The 20,153-nt window shown below is 35.9% G+C and overlaps 2 protein-coding genes across 2 annotated transcripts in view; both read left to right on the top strand.

Moving 5' to 3' along the window:
• Nucleotides 1–16,937, top strand: part of BDP1 (BDP1 general transcription factor IIIB subunit) — a 51,368-nt gene extending 34,431 nt beyond the window's left edge. Inside the window, exons 29-42 of the mRNA XM_087715834.1 lie at nt 926–1,033; nt 2,711–2,744; nt 3,051–3,134; nt 4,027–4,249; nt 5,452–5,615; nt 6,001–6,157; nt 6,613–6,784; nt 7,581–7,632; nt 8,127–8,325; nt 11,637–11,856; nt 12,870–12,912; nt 13,700–13,907; nt 14,395–14,626; nt 14,993–16,937. Of these exons, the coding sequence (XP_087571960.1) occupies nt 926–1,033; nt 2,711–2,744; nt 3,051–3,134; nt 4,027–4,249; nt 5,452–5,615; nt 6,001–6,157; nt 6,613–6,784; nt 7,581–7,632; nt 8,127–8,325; nt 11,637–11,856; nt 12,870–12,912; nt 13,700–13,907; nt 14,395–14,626; nt 14,993–15,103 (2,007 nt within the window). The 3' untranslated portion in view covers nt 15,104–16,937. The remainder of the gene's footprint in view (nt 1–925; nt 1,034–2,710; nt 2,745–3,050; nt 3,135–4,026; nt 4,250–5,451; nt 5,616–6,000; nt 6,158–6,612; nt 6,785–7,580; nt 7,633–8,126; nt 8,326–11,636; nt 11,857–12,869; nt 12,913–13,699; nt 13,908–14,394; nt 14,627–14,992) is intronic.
• The window catches only part of MCCC2 (methylcrotonyl-CoA carboxylase subunit 2), a 44,154-nt gene continuing 39,337 nt past the window's right edge, over nt 15,337–20,153 (top strand). Inside the window, exon 1 of the mRNA XM_087715666.1 lies at nt 15,337–15,394. Within this exon, the coding sequence (XP_087571792.1) occupies nt 15,337–15,394 (58 nt within the window). The remainder of the gene's footprint in view (nt 15,395–20,153) is intronic.

The raw sequence follows: 20,153 nt of genomic DNA, 5'->3' as shown, positions 1-20,153 counted from the left end.
TAATCTTCCCTACGGCCAGCCCGGAACTGCTGGCTGACTTCCTACCTATGATCCCTTTAAAAACAAGATTATTAGAGCTACTTATAGAACATGAAAGTTGTAAATCTGTCTGTGAAGACTAGTGGCTTAGTCATTACCCCTAGAACATTAGTAACTGCTCTATGCACCTCTTTCCCCAGTTCATTATTTGTATCATTATGTGGGCATACAAGAATGTTAAAAATGCCTTTTAGATAGTGTGTTCACTTTTATATGCTCAGATAGAAACCTGTGCTTTTTCAAACTGAGACTTAATAGAATAATATGTAGAGGCAAGGCAATTCCACAAATGATAATTTTGTGTATTCCAGTATAAGTAAATATAATGGGGACAAAAAAGACCTTAGAAACATTTTTGTGTGAACTTTACACATGCATAGTTTAATTTATTTATTTTTATTAATCAAATTTATTTGCTACCCAGCTCACTGTTCAAGGCAAATGAATGAACAAATCAGATACAGAATGGAGGAGAGTTAATGAATAGAACTGAGTTTTTCCTTAAGAAAAGGGAGGGATGCATGAAGGAACGTCACTCTTTTGAAGAATTGCCTTTCTCTCCTGGACTATTGGTTAAACAAATTATATCTTTTAAGAACATCAGTGAACAGAAGGAAAATAAAACTTGTGTAAATGATTAAAGGATAATTGTTGCCCTGTAAAATTATTGTAATTGCCAATACATTTTAATGTGGAAGCAGCCTTAACATGAATAATTAAGCTGGGAAAAGTAATTGTCAGTGTAAGTGTATTTTGAGTAAACTTGGATTTTATATTTTATAGTTTGCACTTTTATTTCAATGAATAACATTATAGCATATAAAAAGAGAATCAACTAAATTGTTTTGGACAATTAAAATAATTGTTGTGTTTTTCTCCATGACAGCTGGAGATATATGAGAATATTGCAGATGAGCCATGTATCTCTCATGATCTAAATCTGTCTATTCAGCCTGTGATGCAAAATGATAGCAAATTGTACACCCCAACAGTTGTAAGTATTTTTTCTTTTATGATGAAACATAAATATGTCTAAGGCAGAATGAGCAATACTGTTGTCTTTGCTTACTGACCACTCAGAAGTTGCAGTGGCACTGAACGAATAGTACTTATGATTGGTCCTCAAAAGTTCTGGTCACCACAGTGCCTTCATGATCATGTGATTGTGATTTGGGCAATTGGCAACACCTTGGGCTCATGATTATTGCAATTTCCCCTCAGTGACATGATTGTCTTTTGTGACCTTCCCTGCCAGCTTCCCACAAGCAAGGTCAGTGGGAAAACCGACAGGGAGGATTGCAAGTCATTCTGATAAATTCCCCTGGCCTTCCTGTACTCACACCACAGGACCCACTCCCCCAACTTCACATAGACCACAGGTCTCCAACCTTTCCGGCTTTGTCAACTAGTGGGGTGGGAGAGGGATGTGTGTGCAGCTCCATTTACAAAAGCGGAGAGTGCACATGCGTGCCCACCACTCATGTAAATGGAGCTGCATGGTGCTATTCTGAATGGGATGTGGCCTGGTACCAGGCCACAACCTGGAGGTTGGAGACCCCTGGCATAGACTGTTTGATCTCCCAAGGCCTCCCTCAGCCTCCTCATCCCCCTTAAGCACTTCCCCCCTCCCCTATGACACCCTTGAGTTCTTTATCTGATGCTTCTGACACTTCCCACTTAACAGCCTGCACATCTCTGGATTACTATTGCAACCCATCCCAATTGCCATTGTAAACTGAGGACCACCCACAAAAGAGTTGATCCACTGAGATCTTTGTAACAGTTTATTGTTGTAAACAAGTTGTCTACTGTCCTGTTTAACTTTTCATCTTGCAATTGCTGCTGGCATTTACTTGCTGTTATTGATTGAGTGACTGGTTGAACAAGGTTCAATTACGCAGAAAGCAGAAGTTTCCATTTTCCTAACATTAGTTATAATGTACTTAAAAGAATACAGGGAATTGTGGTCTACTATTATTATTATTAAAGAGGTGCTAGGGCTTTATTGGATTCATTCAATGTCTCCCCTTCTAGGTAAACCTTGGTTTGGTTATAGCATTATTATCCTTTGTAATAAAACTATTGATGTAAAAATAATTTTATTATTTTTATTTGCTTTACTTCTTATCAGTGTATTATCATAGTTTGCTATTGATCCCCCAAGATGTATCTCTGATTAATCCAATCATTAATGCCTGGATTTTAGGCAAAGTGGTATAAAATTTGCAAACAGTGTGCTTTAATTATAAAATTGTTTAATATAATTCTCTGGATAAAGATATCCAGAGTTAAAATAAAAACTTTTTTTGTCAACTGCAACAGATTTTTTTAAAATATGTGAGCTAGTAAGAGTTTTATTGGTGATGGAACTGATTGCTTATCAAAATTGTTATAAAGTATTCTTCAGTAAATAGTCTTGAACAAAATATTGTTAGAAATACTGGGGAGGATGTAATTGAAGTTATGGAATTTACAGAGTCCATTATCACAATTATATTATTTGACAGTAATACCACAAAATAAATCTGTTAGGGACTGTTTTTAGTATAAAGATTTAGGATTTAGGATCCATTCATGAAAGTGAAAAATCAAAGTTGGTTCATTTAATTTATTTTAAAATGTGGTCTAGAAATGTAGCAGTTGATTTCTTTCCTTTTTTCTCTTTCAAAAGGATATTACACAAGAAGAACAAACAAAAGAAACAGGTACATTGTCCAAAATATTCAATAAACCACTGAATGGAGATTTGTTAAATTAAAAGTATAGCTTTTACTTTGCATGGTGTGTGTTTGTGTGTGTATGTGTGTGTGTGTGTGTGTGTGTGTGTGTAGAGGAGGTTCCTAAAACCTTCTTCCAATGAATCAAGCATTAATCACTAAGGTTGCAATTCTATATATACTTATCTGAGAGTAAATTTCATTGAAAATATAATGATATTTTCAATGATATAATATAAAGAAATGTGATAAGGTTGTTCATTTGTAAGCCTATTTATTTGGAAACTTTTTTAGGAATTAATGATGGAAGTACTGAAGCAGCCATGACTTTACTTGCTATGAGAGATCCAGTATTTCAGTTACATACTGATATCCAAGGTATGGTCAATATTATCACATAAAATGAGAGTGGATAACCTATAGTAACAACAGCACTTAGATTTGCCATTTTTTTTTAAACTATAAGACGCACCGGTGTATAAGACGCACTAAGATTTGAAAGAGGTAACTAAGAAAAAAAAGTTTTTGTCCTCTCCCGGCTCCCAGTAGCACTCTGCAGGCTTCAGCAGGGCTGGGGTAAGGAAAAAACGGGGGCATTTCTCCCTTCCCCCAGCCTTGCTGAAGCCTGCAGAGCTTCTGGGGGGGGGGAAGCAAAACACCCCCATTTTTGCAGAAAATGGCTCTTTTTGGCAAAAAATGACCTGTTTTTTGCCCATTTTTCACAAAAATGGCATGATAGTACAGGGCTTCGAGAGGCCAAAAATGGCTGTATTTGGTGTATAGGAAGCACCAACATTTCCATGCTCTTTTAGGGGGGAAAAGGTGCATCTTATACTCCAAAAATACGGAATATAAACTGCTTCATAGTGCTTTTACAGCCCTTTCTAAGCAGTTTACAGAGTCAGCATATTGTCCCCAACAACCTGAGTCCTCATTTTACCAATCTCTGAAGGATGAAAGGCTTGTTTAAGTTTCCAAAGCCCAGTCTGGTCTCTTTGAATCACAGCAAACTTTCTTGCTATTCTGACACTGGAAACAAAATAATTATAAAAAGCCTGAAATATTATTAGCACCTTTCAAAAGCTGAAAAAAGAGTTATGTTTTTTTCTGCTGTGCCTCTCATTTCTTCCTGCTGCTGTGCAAACAGAACTATGCTTTTGAATAGTCAAGTAACATTTTAATGATTTCATTTGATTCGCTTTAAATGCAGGAATGTCTCAATAAAGATAAACTGAATCTACCTATCTTTTTATATTCGTTTTATATTCAGGAAAGGAAGTACAAATGGAAGCCCCTTCAGCAAATGAACCTTCAAATAATAAAAATAATACAGAAGCTAACAGCAGTAAACCATCATATTCTGAAGTATGCTTGGAAGAACAGACAGTTGTGTTACTTCCAGACTCTTCAAAAACTGCACTGGTTTCACCACACAAGACAAATAAAACTACCACAGATTTGGAAAAATCTTCACAGGAAAGTAGAGTCTGCAGGTTTGTTCTGCTATTTTACCCCAAACATTTTTTTAATTAGGAGTCCTACCCATTTTTTAATTTATAACTATTATTTTGATGACATGCTTAATTGTATAAAACAAATTTCTGCATCTCAAATTATTTTTTTTCTCCTGTATTGTCTAATTTTTGGTGCACGTGCAATGAAAATGCAGAAATCTGCATTATGAATATTTTTATGTTGAATCTGAAAACTTTAAAGATTTTTATAAGTTGCGCATCTATAAAAAAGTGACTGTAAGACAATAGTATGGCATTCTGGGAATTTAATTCAAATAATCACAGTAAACTGCCAACAAACTGGGATTGCCACACAAAATGTCTGGAGGCCAGTAATCTGCCTTAATTATTAATATTATTAGGATAATTACATTTTAATGTTAATTTTCATGTGTTATATTCTGAGTGATAAAAGCTAAAAAACTAGCTTTTATCCAGTTCATATCTGAAGCCAGGGTGAAATGCTATCAGTTCTGACCAGTTCACCAGAACTGGTAGCAAAAATGCTAAGGTTCGCCCGAACCAGTAATAAAAAAAAGCTTTAAAAAGTGGGTGGGGGGGAAAAGGTTCTGTGACACTCAGCTGTGCCACGTGATCGTCGGAACTGGATTTTTCATTTTTAAAGCATTTTTTTACTACTGGTTCCAGTGAATAGGTACTAAAAATGCTTTAAAAAGTGGGGAAAAAAGGTACTGACAATCGCGCAACTCACAGCTGGTCCGCGCAATCGTGGGAACCTTTCTCCCCCCCCCACTTTTTAAAGCATTTTTTTCCTGCCGGTTCGGGCGAATAGGTAGGAAAAAAATGCTTTAAAAAGGTGAAAAAAAGTTGGCTACCACCACCTAGGCACATGAGCCCCCTACCAAGCCACGCCCACAGAACCGATGGCAAAAAAAATTAGATTTCACCACTGTCCGAAGGTATTGTATAATATGCTTAAATTAACATTTGATGTGGAGTATGAAAACTGTTCCTCAGTGTCTTTTCTAAATTCCTCCTTTAGTGATAAATCCAGATTACATCTAGATTGCAATGAAGGGATATATTAAATTCTTTATTCTGGGATTCCGTAGCACAGATTTAGTAGTGCTCAAGCTGTTGGCTCGCTTTTGTACCTGATAATATATTAATAGCTGAGAAAATGAGTGATCCTTTTAATGACATTTTACTTTTGTCTGCAGTACGGTATCTTTGTGTAAAAAAAATAAAACTCCCAGGCCAGCAAGATACAGACTCCCAAAGCCTAAACCAAATCTTAACAGTGGCTTGGTATCTACCAGGAATGTTTCTCAAAAACCTCTGAATCTAAGTTCAGATATGGAAGAATGTAAAGAAATCCAAAACGGTAGGTTTTTGAAGTGTATATCATAGAACTTTCTGAAATAAAATCTTATTGTTTGTGTGGCTTGCATATTTATAGCTATCAGCACAATTGAGAGATGGTGTTATTTTTTTAAATATATGGGCTACACATAGTTCATTAATTTTTGTGTGGTTGAAATATTTGAACATTTGTTCCTTAACTGCTAGTATATTAATGACTGTGGCTTATAAATTTCCAGATCAGTCTATACTTTAGATAACAGCCATCTAACAACTAAGCAAAATGTATTTTTGTCCATCTCATCTATGTATTTTGTTCACCACTTCTAATACAAAATGTATTTTTGTCCACCTCATCTAAATAGTAATAGCTTACAAACTTTTTCTGTGTATTCTAATATCTAAAGTAACAGATGACAAAATGTCAGAAAAACCTAGAGAAGAGCAGAAAGTTGAAATGAATCTCCAAATGGATGAGCAGCTTGCTAAAATCAGCACTTTGGGACTGTATGATTTACATTCTGTAAATGCTGGCCCCACCATGCAGGAAAATAATATGGAAAGGTATACATCCCACTACAGTTGTATTTTTATTATTTCTCAAGTATTTGGGTGATGTTTCATAATATGTAGTACATTGTTTTGTGAAACATAGATGTCTGCATGGTGAAGTTCTCCAAAATTACTGGGAATATAGTTATAAAGGATGTTTTATGTTTTCTAAAAAAACAATCTTCAGTCTTAATATTTAAATATAAATGCTCTTAATTTTCTTCAAATAAGTTTAGATGCATGAGAGTAATGAAATATCTTCTTAAAAGAGAATTGGAATTCACGTTTCTTCATAAACCACCATGTTCCTTACTATCTACATTTCTTCAATTGTGTGGTGCCATTGTTATATAGAATGTTTGTAAACTCCTGCCATTCATTTTAAGTCGTATGGTATAAAAATGTTTTCGAACATTTTATCGGCAAACAGCATCTAGATTAAAACTATTTTTATTTTTTTGCAAAAGTGGAAACCCGATACAAGAGATTTGTGAAATTGCATCTGAGTTAACATCTCCAAAACGTTCTCAAGAAACAGCAGCTTGTTTATCTGAACCACCAGATAAACTCAATATAAAGAGTAATATCTACGCTTTTGAGTCTGCTGAACATCAGTTTTCTACAGCTGAAGTTGCACAAGTAAGAAGTGTTAATTAACTGAAATAGCTACATTTTGGAATGTAGTATAAAAGAAAAACTGTTGCTAAATAGCTGTATATACATTTACAACATTCACGATATTTTGTTAACCATATTGTAGTTAAATTCACCATAGTATATTCTGGTTAATTATGTTGAGAGTTTTATGTGTGTTTGTATATTTATGGCTAGGTTGCTAATATTAAAATCTGAATTGTACACTTTTAGCACTTATTCTTTTTATGTTTCCTTTCCAGTAAGCTATGCCTTTTTAGTAAGCATTACTTTAGCACTGATTTAAGATCGTAGTTACATTTGCTTTGAAAAGCCATGTCACTATTCTTTCAAAAAGTGATTTAACTTTTCATTAATGAACAAAGTGTTAGAGGAAAAAAGGCATTTGGATTTAGATGAAACTACTGTAACTACAATTATTGAAGGAATATTGTTTTTAAATGATTGCATATTATTTTTCTGAGCAAAGGCTGTGCTATAGTTGTTTCTAAATACCGCAAATGAAAGGCAAATATGCTGTATTCCATGCTTGATTAATAATATATTTTCATTTACAAATGATTTATGTTGTGTTCTGACACTTGCTATTTTTCTAGTTTGTTCATAGTTTTATTTATTAGGGGCTTTACCCGGCTTTTCCTTGAATTCCTGGGACAAGAAGAGCTTTATGTGATATCTGACAGCATGCATAAACATATGCAATTGTTTTAGAGTTATATATTCTGGGCACTAGAATTATTTGACATGCTGGATATACTCATTGTGATATTTTTATTCTTAGACTGAAGGAAACAAGAATGACACCATTTCAGCAATGACAGAGATGAGTGCAGGTATGATCTAATATTTAATTTTTTATCTGAACACAACCTTTATTTACAATTTAATTTTTCTTATAGGACATTTTTGGGATTTAAAATAAAGTATCCTTGCGTTTATCCTATTTGCATATTTCCTTAATACTACTACCATGATCTGACAGAAGCAGCATAGAATAATTATTGAGAGGAAGGAGTAAAGTGAGACTTAAGTACAAGATATAAACTAATGAGAATGATCAGGGGACTTGAATGGCAAGAGAGAGAAAAGAGCAGAGAGACACAGAATGTTTTAAGCAGGTTAATATCTTACAGGAGTGGTAAGCAAATATGCTTACCAGAATAACTTGGGTTATCTGGTTAAGCATGCCTACCTTTCCTCACAGGATTTGCATTGCTCAGAAATGCAAACACATGGTGATTTATAAATAAATAAGTATATAAGAAAAATTGAATGTTTATATTCTCAGGGTTTATTTTTTCTGCTTTTTTATTGATACCCTTGATAGCAAGAAGTGACATTACAGATTTCGTAGATGCAGAGGAAGAGCCAGGGTTCATTCTAACACTGGTGGAAATCTCACCTGATTCTATGGAATATAATGGTGTCCCTGCTGTGCTTTCACATGGTTCTGGAGAATTGCTTCCGCCACCGATACTTTTCACCTCAGATAATATGGACTCATTGGAACTGAGAAGAGATGCAAGGTAAATGTTAAATATTAATGGCATCTTTAGCATTCAGAGGCTAACTTTTGGAATGTTTTAGGACTAAAGACTGGATTTTGAGCCTAAAACATCTCTTGATACTGCCTGCCTGGCCTAAAATTCTCCTTATTTCTTGGAGATTAACAAACCTTGGTTTTCTTAACCTGCCAAGTGAGATTTCCATGCCATTAATCATGGTATGCATTTCAGGGAGTGGGCAGCACTGTGTTATGCTTGTTCCCCTTTCTCAGAGGCTGGTTGCAGTCAGACTTTCTATCTGTCCAATCTGGCCCAGCAGAATAAGCATGCTTTGGGTTCTGTTGGCTAAGGAATGGTAATTGTCAAGGCCTAGAAAACATGTTTTTTTCCCCCTAAACACCTATACCTACAGGTGGCACACAGAACCATTTGTTATGACATGCGAGGCGTTGCTCTGTCAGCTCCAGTGCGCATGTGTGCTCTGGCCATCTGACTTTGGCCTTCATTTTTGGCCATTTTTTGCCTTCTGGAGGCTTCACTGAAGCCTCTGGAGGGCAAAAAACTACCTAATGCACAAACCAGAAGTTTGGGAACAGACTTCCGGTTTGCACATTGGGCCATTTTTTGCCCTCCAAAGGCTTCAGGGAAGCCTCCTGAACCCTCTGGAGGGGCTCTGGGTGGGGGAGGTTTTCACCCTCCCCAGGTTCCTAGAAAACCTGGGGTGGGAGACAAATGGGTCCATCATGTGCATGGGGGGAGGGGGGAGTCACGCGTGCATGTGCACGGGGGGGGGGGTGTCACGTGCATAGAATTATGGGTGTTGGCATGCCCATGCATGACCCTCCTGCGGTCCCTCTGCTTTTGGCACATGATGGGAAAAAGGTTAGCCATCACTGATCTATACTATGAAGTATTCTCCCAGATTGTTGAGGACCCAGATTGTTGGGGGCAATATGCTGACTCTCTGTAAACCGCTTAGAGAGGCCTGAAAGGCCTATGAAGCGGTATATAAGTCTACTGCTATTGCTATTGCTATTGCTCCCTCCAGTGATTAGGATGACCCTGACTCTGCTGGCCTTTCACAAGATACTAAAGACTTGCTTCTGTGCCCTGGCCTGGGGCCTTGAGGGTGGAAGGGTCCCATCTCTTGATTGTGTTAACAGCCATTAACAGTGATTTAGCTGCTGTACATATTATTTTTTGTATGTCTGATGAGAATTTGTTTTTAATTCATTTTAAGATTGGTTGCCCCCCAAAGTCACTTGTGGAAATGGGCGGCCATATAAATGGAATAAATAAATAAGAAAGTCCATATTTCAAGGTCAACTCAATAAAGAGTTATTTGTTTGCATATGAGAGCCTCTTAACCTCGAGAAGCAAATATGAAACTTTTTTTAGTTCAACATGTTGCCAAGCCCAAAACCTGATTCCAATTTAATCTTAGTAGGTAACTTGCTAGAGACAAACTAAAAATAGAGGGGACTTTGCCTTTAAGCCCTAGGCAAGTGTTAAATTTATTATTCTTTCTCTTGAAAAGAGATGTAACAATGTACAGGTAGTACTCAACTTACAACCACAATTGAGCCCAAAATTTTCATTGCTAAGAAATATTGTGGCACGACAAAACCGCGGTCCACTAAAGCGTGCCCGATTAAAGCGCGTACCTGACATCATCAGCAGCGCGACAAATACGACCGCGGAGATTTTAAAAAGCGATTTTAAAGCAAGCCGATTCACGTAAAGGTAAGGGTTAGGTTTAGGGTTAGGGTTAGGTTAAGGGTTAGGGTTAGGTTTAGGGTTACGTTAAGCGTTAGGGTTAGGTTTAGGGTTAGGTTAAGGGTTAGGTTAAGGGCTAGGTTTGCGGGGGTTAGGGTAAGGTTTTTGCTTTAATTTTAAGTTTACCGCTCACAGCGTGATGTTTTCGTCGCGCTGTGATGATGTCAGGTACGCGCTTTTGTCGAGCGCGCTTTAGTCTACCGCGGTTTTGTGGTGGAACCAAGAAATATAGTTGTTAAATATATTACTGTAATTGTCAAGTCAGTAACAGGCTTGTTAAATGAATCTGGCTTCCACATTGACTTTGCTTGTCAGAAGGTCCCAAAACATGACACTGCAACCATCATATAAATACATATCAATTGCCAAGCGGCTGGATTTTGATCACATGACCATGGGAATGCTGAACGGATTGTGTAAAAAATGACCATAAGCTACTTTTTTTCAGCGCTGTTGTAACTTCAGTAACTAAATGAAGTGAAGAACTACCTGTATTTCAGTATATTCTGAATCTGTGTTTTTCAGATTTGATAACTTCTCTGAACTTCAACTCCCAGAATTCTCCAGGCAATGTGTTAGCTGGAAATTTCTGGGAATTAAAAGTCTACATATCCTAAACGTTGTCAAATTTTAAAAACACCATTCAGAACAAATGAGCATGGACATGTTTAAAAGTGATATTTTGGGAAAGAGCCAACTTGTGTGACTTTTGAAAATATTGAGGGATATTCTTTGTAGAAACTAATGCAGAATTACATACTTCTATTTGTGGCCATGCAAGCTTGAAGCAGGCAAGTAAGCAAAGTACATTAGAATTATCAATTATTCATTAGAAAAAAGTGTTTATTTGGAAAATATATATGGCTACCTATTCGCTCACAGTGACTTACAAACCGTAAAAGCACTGTATAGAAAATAAAAACAATGACCTCCCCCTTATAAACATTTTATAAGATCTACTGCAAAAAGGGTCAGAAACTTTCTGCACCTGGGGAAAGCAGTGCCCACCATCATCAATGTGCTTATGGTTACTTCTCATGATCCCTGCCTAGTTTCCTATCTTTTAAGAGGTTTTATTTTTTTAAGATTCTTTTCTTGTAATCAATCAACAATAACCTGCAGTGCTGAAAAACGCCGGTGTTTACAGTCTTTATTTCTAAAAATTCTAAGAATGCATTTTGCCTATAAAATGAAAAAGATGTTGTAAAGGCCATTCTGCAAGTATAAGAGTGTAGCAGGAAGCAGCCTTGCCAGTTTAATTCTGCATAAATGGGCATTTTATTATCATACCTGCTATAGTAGCTATTTTGTGAAAGCACCCACAAGATGGTAACAACATTCAGTATATTCCTATGGTCTTCAGAGATTGTTTATTGCAGTAAGCTCATAACAAAGAAAGCCATTCAAACACAGCCATAACTTACAATAAACTTCCTTTGGTGTCAGTGGAATTACTTCTGAAGTTAATATTTTATTATTAATAAAGATTTGAATGTGAAGTAAGCTTTAAATCTCAGTAACATCTGAGATTCATATATATATATTTCTTCTTACAGTGTTGGATCCACCCAAGCTCCAGTTGAAGAAAGTGCTGCTTCGGTCACGGACCCTACAGAAAGAGAATTGCATCCATCTTCATCAGAACAAACAGTAAATTTGGGTTTGACCTCTTGGAAGAATTGGAAAAGGTCTTCAACATCTATAGAAGGAGGTAGTGTTTCTGAGAAGATCAGGCATACTGTTCCTATAGAAGAACACCTGGAAAGCTCTGATAAGGTTAGATTCAAGAATTCACAAAATATTTATTTCAGATCTGTTATCTGTTCGTTACCACTGGATCCAGAAAATTTTGGATACCACATGAGAAAAGTGTGGGAAGATTCTGTCCTGTTCTAGTCTTGCATTCTATTGATAACTACAGATATAAACAGTCTATGGAGATTCTCAGTTGCCCAGGTCATTGCTTTCCCAAAGGTTTTTGAAGTCTTTTCCTTGAAGACTTTTCGCTTCTCATTCAAGAAGCTTCTTGGATGAGAAGTGAAACGTCTTCAAGGGAAAACAAATCCCAGTTGCCTCTTTAAAAAACACCTTTGGTCCAGATACAAAGGTTCATTTCTAATGAACTCACAGAGGCCTACATGAATAGTTTGCATGCTCGATTTTATGGGAAGTTAATAGACAGTTAATTTAAGCTGTGCAAATGATCAGCCATGTTACTTCCTGGTTCTGAAATAATAAATTATTTTAAAATTATCCTCAAACACCCCCCCCCCAGCTGCAGTTATGTGGGTGTATATTTCTTGATTATAATGTTGTATGCTGTTTTTCTATGTTGTATGCTTCTAGAATTGTTGTGAAACCGAGGAGTGGGGGCAGCTATACATCTGAAAAGCAAATAAACTTAAGTTGGCTGTTCTGTACTGAATCCCCCCAGCCAACCTTAATTAGTTTAGCAAACTTACTATGTGGTAGTAGTACATGTGATGCTCAATCCTTTTTTGTCCCATTGATTTTAAGTTCTTTAAGTTCTGCATACTGGTGCTCATCCTGGAGGCTGAATCTGGTTGTGGTTGAATCAGATAGGTATTCATGTGTTAGAAACTGGTGGATTCTGCTGAAGGGATGGGCCAGCTCTTGCCCCCACTTCAGATTTGATTTCATTAGGCAGCTTAAACTCCAAACTGTCATTTCACAAACTGAAGCATATTAAAATATCTTACTGTATTGAGCTTTTTAGTCATGTGACTAAAAGAGAAATTATTTACCAATATTCATATTTTTTAATGCAGGGGACCTCTCTTAAATTACCGTATATATCAAGAGAAGATGTTGGTAAGTGAAGTTCCTTTTGTTTTCAAATGCAGAATCATGATGCATATGCGCATTTATATAGACACATATGCAATTGCTTATATCAATCGTATTATGCATATATGGATGGAGTTCATTCAAAGAACAGGACCTTTTGAAATGCACCATTTTATTCCATCCCTTTCAGAGCAGCTTTTACTTGGCACAGATTTGTGGGGAGGGTGTTTGAAAAATGTATGAAAAGCCACTTTTGGCATCACCGAACTAGTGGTATTTGGGGCATTGATGAATGCTAATGATTACATACTGGTAATTTGAAAAATATCTATATATAAACAAAAGAGACATAACTTGCTTGCAAATAGTAAAATGAAGTTAATTTACAAGAGCTCTCAAATTAGTCTCTATTTCTGTGTAATGGACGTGTGTGTGTGTAAAAATTAAAAAATGAAGATTACTTAGGGATTTCTTGAAAATTAATTTTACTTTAAAAGAGCCGAGGTGGCGCAGTGGTTAGGGTGCAGTACTGCAGGCCACTTCAGCTGACTGTTATCTACAGTTCAGCGGTTCTAATCTCACCGGCTCAAGGTTGACTCAGCCTTCCATCCTTCTGAGGTGGGTGAAATGAGGACCCAGACTGTGGGGGCGATATGCTGACTCTGTAAACCGCTTAGAGAGGACTGAAAGCCCTATGAAGCAGTATATAAGTCTAACTGCTATTGCTATTGCTACTTTACTATTTGCAAGCAAGCCATGTCTCTTTTATATTATATCAGAAAATGTAATTTTTCATGAATGTCACTTACAGAACTACCAGTGGAGGAAAAAGAGCAGCCTGCATCATCTCTGAATGTAGGGACTGCATTGCTTGGTGAAACAGATAGTGAGGCTGAACTTGTGTCAAGAAGGCCTGGTGCAGAAACAAACAAAGAACAAACACTCTGTGTAGCTTACAGTTCTGAACAATCAGACCAAGTTAGAAATACAGAAGCCCTTCCAAAAACATCATTACCCAGGTATGATTCAAGCATCATTTTTACTTGGTTATATCATTTCCTGATCCTATAATCTTTTGTTTAATATTTGCAATGGAGGAATCTAGAGTCATTAAATTATAACTACTCAGCCTAAATTAACCATTGTTCTATTTAAAGGAACAATCTTGTATCAGTTATAAAATTTCCTTTTTTTAACTTTCACTAAGATGTTTGTTTTCTTACTGTTGCTCCATCAAAGCTGTATTCTGTATACATTCATTTAATTATAAATAATGTCTATTTATGTTGCTAAAGAATCTCTAAATTTGCTATATCCCTACTAATGAGCATAAATAGCATAGTAGTTCCAGATCTATGGAAAAGGAATTTATTTATTAAATAATTTATTTCAGGGGATTTCAAATCATTAATCAAATTCAGAGGATTTTTATATACTTTTATAATGTTATTAATTTACTACATTTTGTTACATTAATTTTAATTTTTTTAATATGTCATACCAAAGATCGCTGGGATTTCTATCTTTAATCTGTAAAATTAATACTGATGAAAAGATAGCTGCTAAAGAAAACAACAAACCTCCCCAGAAAGCCTGTATGTTGATTTCTGAAAATACCACTGAATGTCCAGCTTCAACTTCCAAAGACAACAACACAGAGATTCAGGAATACAGTTCACTACCAACAACCATGCTGTCACCTTCAAAATATGAGAGTGGAAGCTGTTCTTCTGTTCAGGTATAGATGAATATCTTTATAAGAAACATGATCTGTTAATGGTACTAGAAAGTTGGGAACCAATTCTTGCCATTTTTCTCTTGCTATCTTAATTATCTGCATCAGATTCTCCAGAAGACATTAGACAGAATGTTTTCAGCCTTCAGAGAAATATTTCACTGGTGATCAGAAAAATACCTCTGGATACAAACCTTTCATTAATTTCATAAGATAGATGTCACAGGATGATTTGTATAGAAAATCATATTGTAAAACACAAACAAAATTGCCTGTACCGCTGCATGACTAATTCAAACACCTGGCATATAATACTTTTACATAACTATTAAACAGACATAAGATTGTAAAATGTTTATTCTTTTTTAGGTTTTACCTGAGGAAGAGGTTTCTGCTAAGGAGCAAGAAAAAGAAGAGCCAATAAGCATTTCAGAATATTTCTTTAGTGATATTTTTATGGAGGTGGATGATTCAGAATAACCATGAAGATTATGAGATGATTGGTTTCTAATAATCCTAGAAGCAATGTAATATCTTAATTAAACAAATGATTTATGTTTAATATATTAATATTAATATATTAAGAGGAAACTTGTTGAATGAGAAATATTTTCTTTTATTCTGAGCAGTCTGATATTTTTGAAACATTGATGAAAAAGTATGTTAAATGTTAAGATGTACATGATCAGAAAAGCTGTGTTTTTATTTGAATTATGTTACATTTTTCTAAACATGCATATTTAGAAAGATATAGAAATGCAATGAGGAATGGCAGAATGCTCATATGCCACGTCAACACTATTTATGTAAATAATATTTGCTTCTTTTTGTGAAGTAAATCTTTATGGAAAGGAGATTATTATCTCTAAAATAAACAAATTCTGGACATTTCAACGTAATAAGTACGTTATAGGTAACGAAATCTGAAGTCAACTTATTTTTATGTATTTTTATAATGAATATATGTGAATTGTTTCAAAAATAATGTTTAATGACTTTAAATGTACAGACATAAATGTGAAAAAATATTTAAGTTGAATGTACAGAAGGATAATTATTCTGTGTTAATTCTGTTCATCCTGAAAATACATAGCTTCGCTAAATTTTATTTAGTACTAAGTTGCTAAATTTATGAAGCGATGAGCTGCCATTTTACAACCCAGGTATACCAGTGAAGAGAATTCAAATCAAATGTATGAGAGAGTAAGAGTTGCCCCAACGTCATAAATACTCTTATTTTCCGCTTTTTTGTAATTTAATTCCCCCCCCTTATTGCTCTGAATTACTTGTTTAATAACTCAAGCTATACATATACGGTATTCCATTTCTCATTGGGGTTTTTTCTTTTTGATCTGTAGTATGATTAGGACTGAAAAAAGGAACCCTAAAAGTTAAAATAACTTTTAAATTAGCGATTGGATCCTAAATTCAATTAGTGATTGGAGAATTTTTTTTCTCTATATATTTCTTAATCTATGCAATATTATGAAAATAATTGTCTGCATCTACCATTGTTCATATATACCATTTTGAATAATTAAGAAGCTATTTTTATTTCGTAAATTTATTCTGTGCAAATGTGACTGTAGGTAGACATTACATTATTGCTAGATTTCACATGAAAGGTATTAGCATTTTTAAAAATTCAAACATAGACAATTGGTTGGATCCAGATTTTTAAAAAAATTACAGTTAATATTTGTCATGACCAAAGATGATTTTATTTCAGTGCCTCTTCTCTAAAGGTATCCAAGTCAGTATTCTAGTTATTAGTAACAAACTCAGTACTCTATGAGACTTAGATCAAATATTCAGTGGTAAGAATTAACCCAAATAGTTCCACCATAGAGCAGCCTGGGTTCATATTAACATATGGAAGAATATATCCTCAAAAATCCAAAATAATTTGCTGTAATAATTTTAAATTTTAATGAAAAAAATGTAGCATAAAAATCTTATTAAAGAAACCAAGCTATAAGGTGCCTTACCTTTCCTTGCTAAGTGGAAAGAACAAGAAGATCCTGTTAATGTTTATTATAAACTATAGTATGTTTCCTTGACAATGTTTACAAAATTCTTTAAAATATACAGGTTCCTTTATAGCAAAATCAATATATTTACTGATGACAGAAATACAAATAACCTTGGTTAATTGGCAGAACATCTCATTTTAATTAATATGCAAAAAGGGTTCCTTTTGTGAAAAGTTTGATACATATTTTCAGTGATATGTAATGTTCACGTGAAAGCTTTCTCTTTCAAAGAAAGCAAGCATATATATGTAAATTATGTGAATAAATTTTTATATGAATTACATGTCAAAGTTTCTCTTTAATAGTTCATGGAACTAGAAAATTCAACAAAATTAATTATATATCTTTAATTGTTATATTACTCCATTTTTACACATTAAATTTCCTTATCAGTGAGAAATAGATTGGAAATTAAATATTTGAACTATTACATACTGTATAGTTCAATTTACAGGTTCATTATTATATTTGAAACTGGTTCATCAATCTGTCTCTTACATTATTTTGTAGAATTGGCAGTCTTATAAATATGTACTAATTTAAAATAATGATTCTTTAGCCTATAAATTAATGTGAATATTTTTTTAAAAGTAAGTCTGATCCGTTCATTCATTTGAAGTGGTGGTTTGGTACTACTCTGTAGGCAAAGTTGAGTCACAGGACCTTTTGAATTCAGAAGCAGTGACCACACAATCTCAGTCATTAGGGCTTTATTCCAAAGTAGTAAACATAAGACAACAAATATTCATGAGTACTGAAGAATATAACTAAGATAGCAATCAAATTGTAGGCAAAAATGAAAGAATATTCCAGAATATTGAAGAATACAAGATGATAAAGAAAGACCTTCCGTCCCTTTTGCCAGTGAGAGAACCCCAAAGAGATAATGGTGGGCAGACCACTTCAAAGCCAGCCAACATACATGCACCACCTTCCCATGAGTCTGCCTTTCGTGCTTTTTAACTAGCCTATACTGAAGTTGCATTCCATGCTTTAATAGCCTATACAAGCTATGAAACACCAAAATTTCCATCGATTTTAGATGATCTCATCTCACTGGAGTTTTCAGAATACAAGTTAATCATCTCTTGCACTTAGAATGCTTTATCTACTTCTGCAAAACTGAGACCATCAAGGTTAAAAAGGATTTGTTTATATCATGATGAGACAATCTGAAAGTTAAGAAGTATGTTTCTCAAAATTGGACTGATGATGAGAAATCTTTGTTAATCATCCCAATTTACACAGATGACCCACTAAGGACAGGACAAAACACAATTCTTCATTATTTGCGGTAGCTACTACAAAAATGTAAATGCTGAATTAGTGAATACTAAACCATTACTATTAGGAAAATGCTTGTTTATAGTAGAATAGAAACAAGAAGGAAGAACATTGCTTTGTTCGACCTTAAGTGGGAAATTGCGTGCAATTCAATTTTTTGCTGCTTGTCACGTGTCCGCAAATGCCTGAAAAATGACACAAGTATTGATTTTGGAGCTACAAATAAAGGTAAGTAAATTCACACATATTGAATCTGAATAATGATCAATTGTATAATCCAAGTATAACACTTTAGTGACTAAAAGGAATGCTTATTTCTGTATTACATATTCAACCACTACACAGAATAGGTTTGATGTACCATGCACTAAGGAAAGGTGGTACATACCACTATTCAATTCCTCCTTGCCAATCTGAAAAATGGTTATCCAACATCTTCTTAAAGACTTCCAGTGTTGGAGCATTCACAACTTCTGGAGGCAAGTTTTCACTGATTAATTGTTCTGTCAGGAAATTATCCTTAGTTCTAGGTTCTCTCCTTAATTAGTTTCCACCCTTTGGTTATTGTCCTGCCCTCAGGTGCTTTGGAGAATATATTGACTCCCTCTTATTTTGGCAGCCCCTGAGACATTGGAACACTGCTACCATGTCATCCATAGTCCTTCTTTTCATTAAACTAGACATACCCAATTTCAGCAACCGTTCTTCATATGTTTTAGCCTTTAGACTAAGGCTTAAATCCACGTTTCCACCTCAGGATTAAATCTACCCTCAATCTTCCAGTAAGATCATTAGCATTACATTTTATCAAGTAAAAACAGTGTTTATTGAAACTACTAGGTGATCACTGGATATAGAAGCTAAGAATTTCATTACATTCTGCACAGATTCATTCAAATATCTTTATGATACCGTGTTTCCCCGAAAATACAACAGGGTCTTATTTTCTTTTTACCTACAAAATATAGCTTGGGCTTTATTATGGGGGGAGGGTTTATTGTTTTGGGGTTGCTGGGCGGCTGCTCTCTTGCGAGCAGGCTCCCAAAGAGCCGGGCACAGCCTCATGGATGAATGGCTGTGTTGAGCTGTTGCAGCAGCGCAACACAACAGCCATGAGGCGACCACGCTCATGAGCAGCCACCCGGCAAACCCCCTTTGCAGTCAGGCACAGCGCCATTCACTGACCTAGGGGTATTGCCAAGCCACGTAAGCACCTGTTCGCCGCCGCCCAGCTCACATGGCTTGGTGCCTTCCAAATGCCAGTGGATGGCGCAGTGAACGGCTGGGTTGCGTGAGCAGGTGTTCCGCTCTCACTCACCCGCCTCCCAGCCTTAGGATGCATGGCCCAGCTCTCATTACGGAGCCAAGGCACCTCTGCCGCCGCCGCCATCCCAGCCTGGCTTTTTCTGCAGCTTCCAACCCAGTCTTTTGGCAGTGGCCGCTCTGGGTACACGCTCTATGGTTGTGGGCCAGCTGCCTGCAGAGCGTACAAGAGAGCAGCTGCCCGGCAACCCCCCTCTTCAGCTGGGCACAGCGCTGCTCACCAACCTAGCGGTATCCCAAAGGCGGCAAGCAACACGATCACCTTTGCCTCCCCCCAGGTTCCCGCGGCTTGGCACTTTCGGGATACTGCTAGGTTGGTGAGCGGTGCTCTGCCTGGCCAGAGGTGGCGGGTTGTCCAGGGGGCTTATATGCATGGGGGGGGGGCTTATATTTTGCCCACCAGAAAAATGTGGTATGGCTGTATTATGAGGACACGTATTTTCGGGGAAACACAATAGAATCTTTCATTTGTCTTGAGAAAACTTTTTAAAGAAGACAGCAGTAATTCCATAGCATTGCCAAAAGACTATTATATATAGAGCAAGACTTAAAGGCACTTCCACTATATGACTTGGGTCTTAGAAAAGTTTGTATTTTTATTGAAATCCCAGGCTTTACTGAACCTATACATTTTTTAAATAATTTATTTATCAGGTACTACTGGTTTTGTAACAGAACAGCACAATTCAGCTGAAACAGTAATCTTGTGTAGGATTACGGGAGCTTTCTTGTGGAGAAAGAAAGCAATGAGAGGACTGGGATAATCATAAATTGAGGATTTCTAGTAGTTTGATTAACCACAATTTCATCGTGGTAAAAGATTCTGTCATTTGCTGGTCACCCTGATATTACAGCCCAGGTACAATAGAATTTAGAATAACAGAGTTGGA

Source organism: Thamnophis sirtalis, unplaced genomic scaffold (assembly GCF_051295495.1).
Source record: "Thamnophis sirtalis isolate CommonGarterSnake01/CBP01778 unplaced genomic scaffold, rThaSir2_p1.2 scaffold_5, whole genome shotgun sequence".
NCBI classification, from domain to species: domain Eukaryota; kingdom Metazoa; phylum Chordata; class Lepidosauria; order Squamata; family Natricidae; genus Thamnophis; species Thamnophis sirtalis.
Note: the sequence above shows the minus strand (reverse complement) of the source record. Positions and strands in the feature narration are given on the sequence as shown.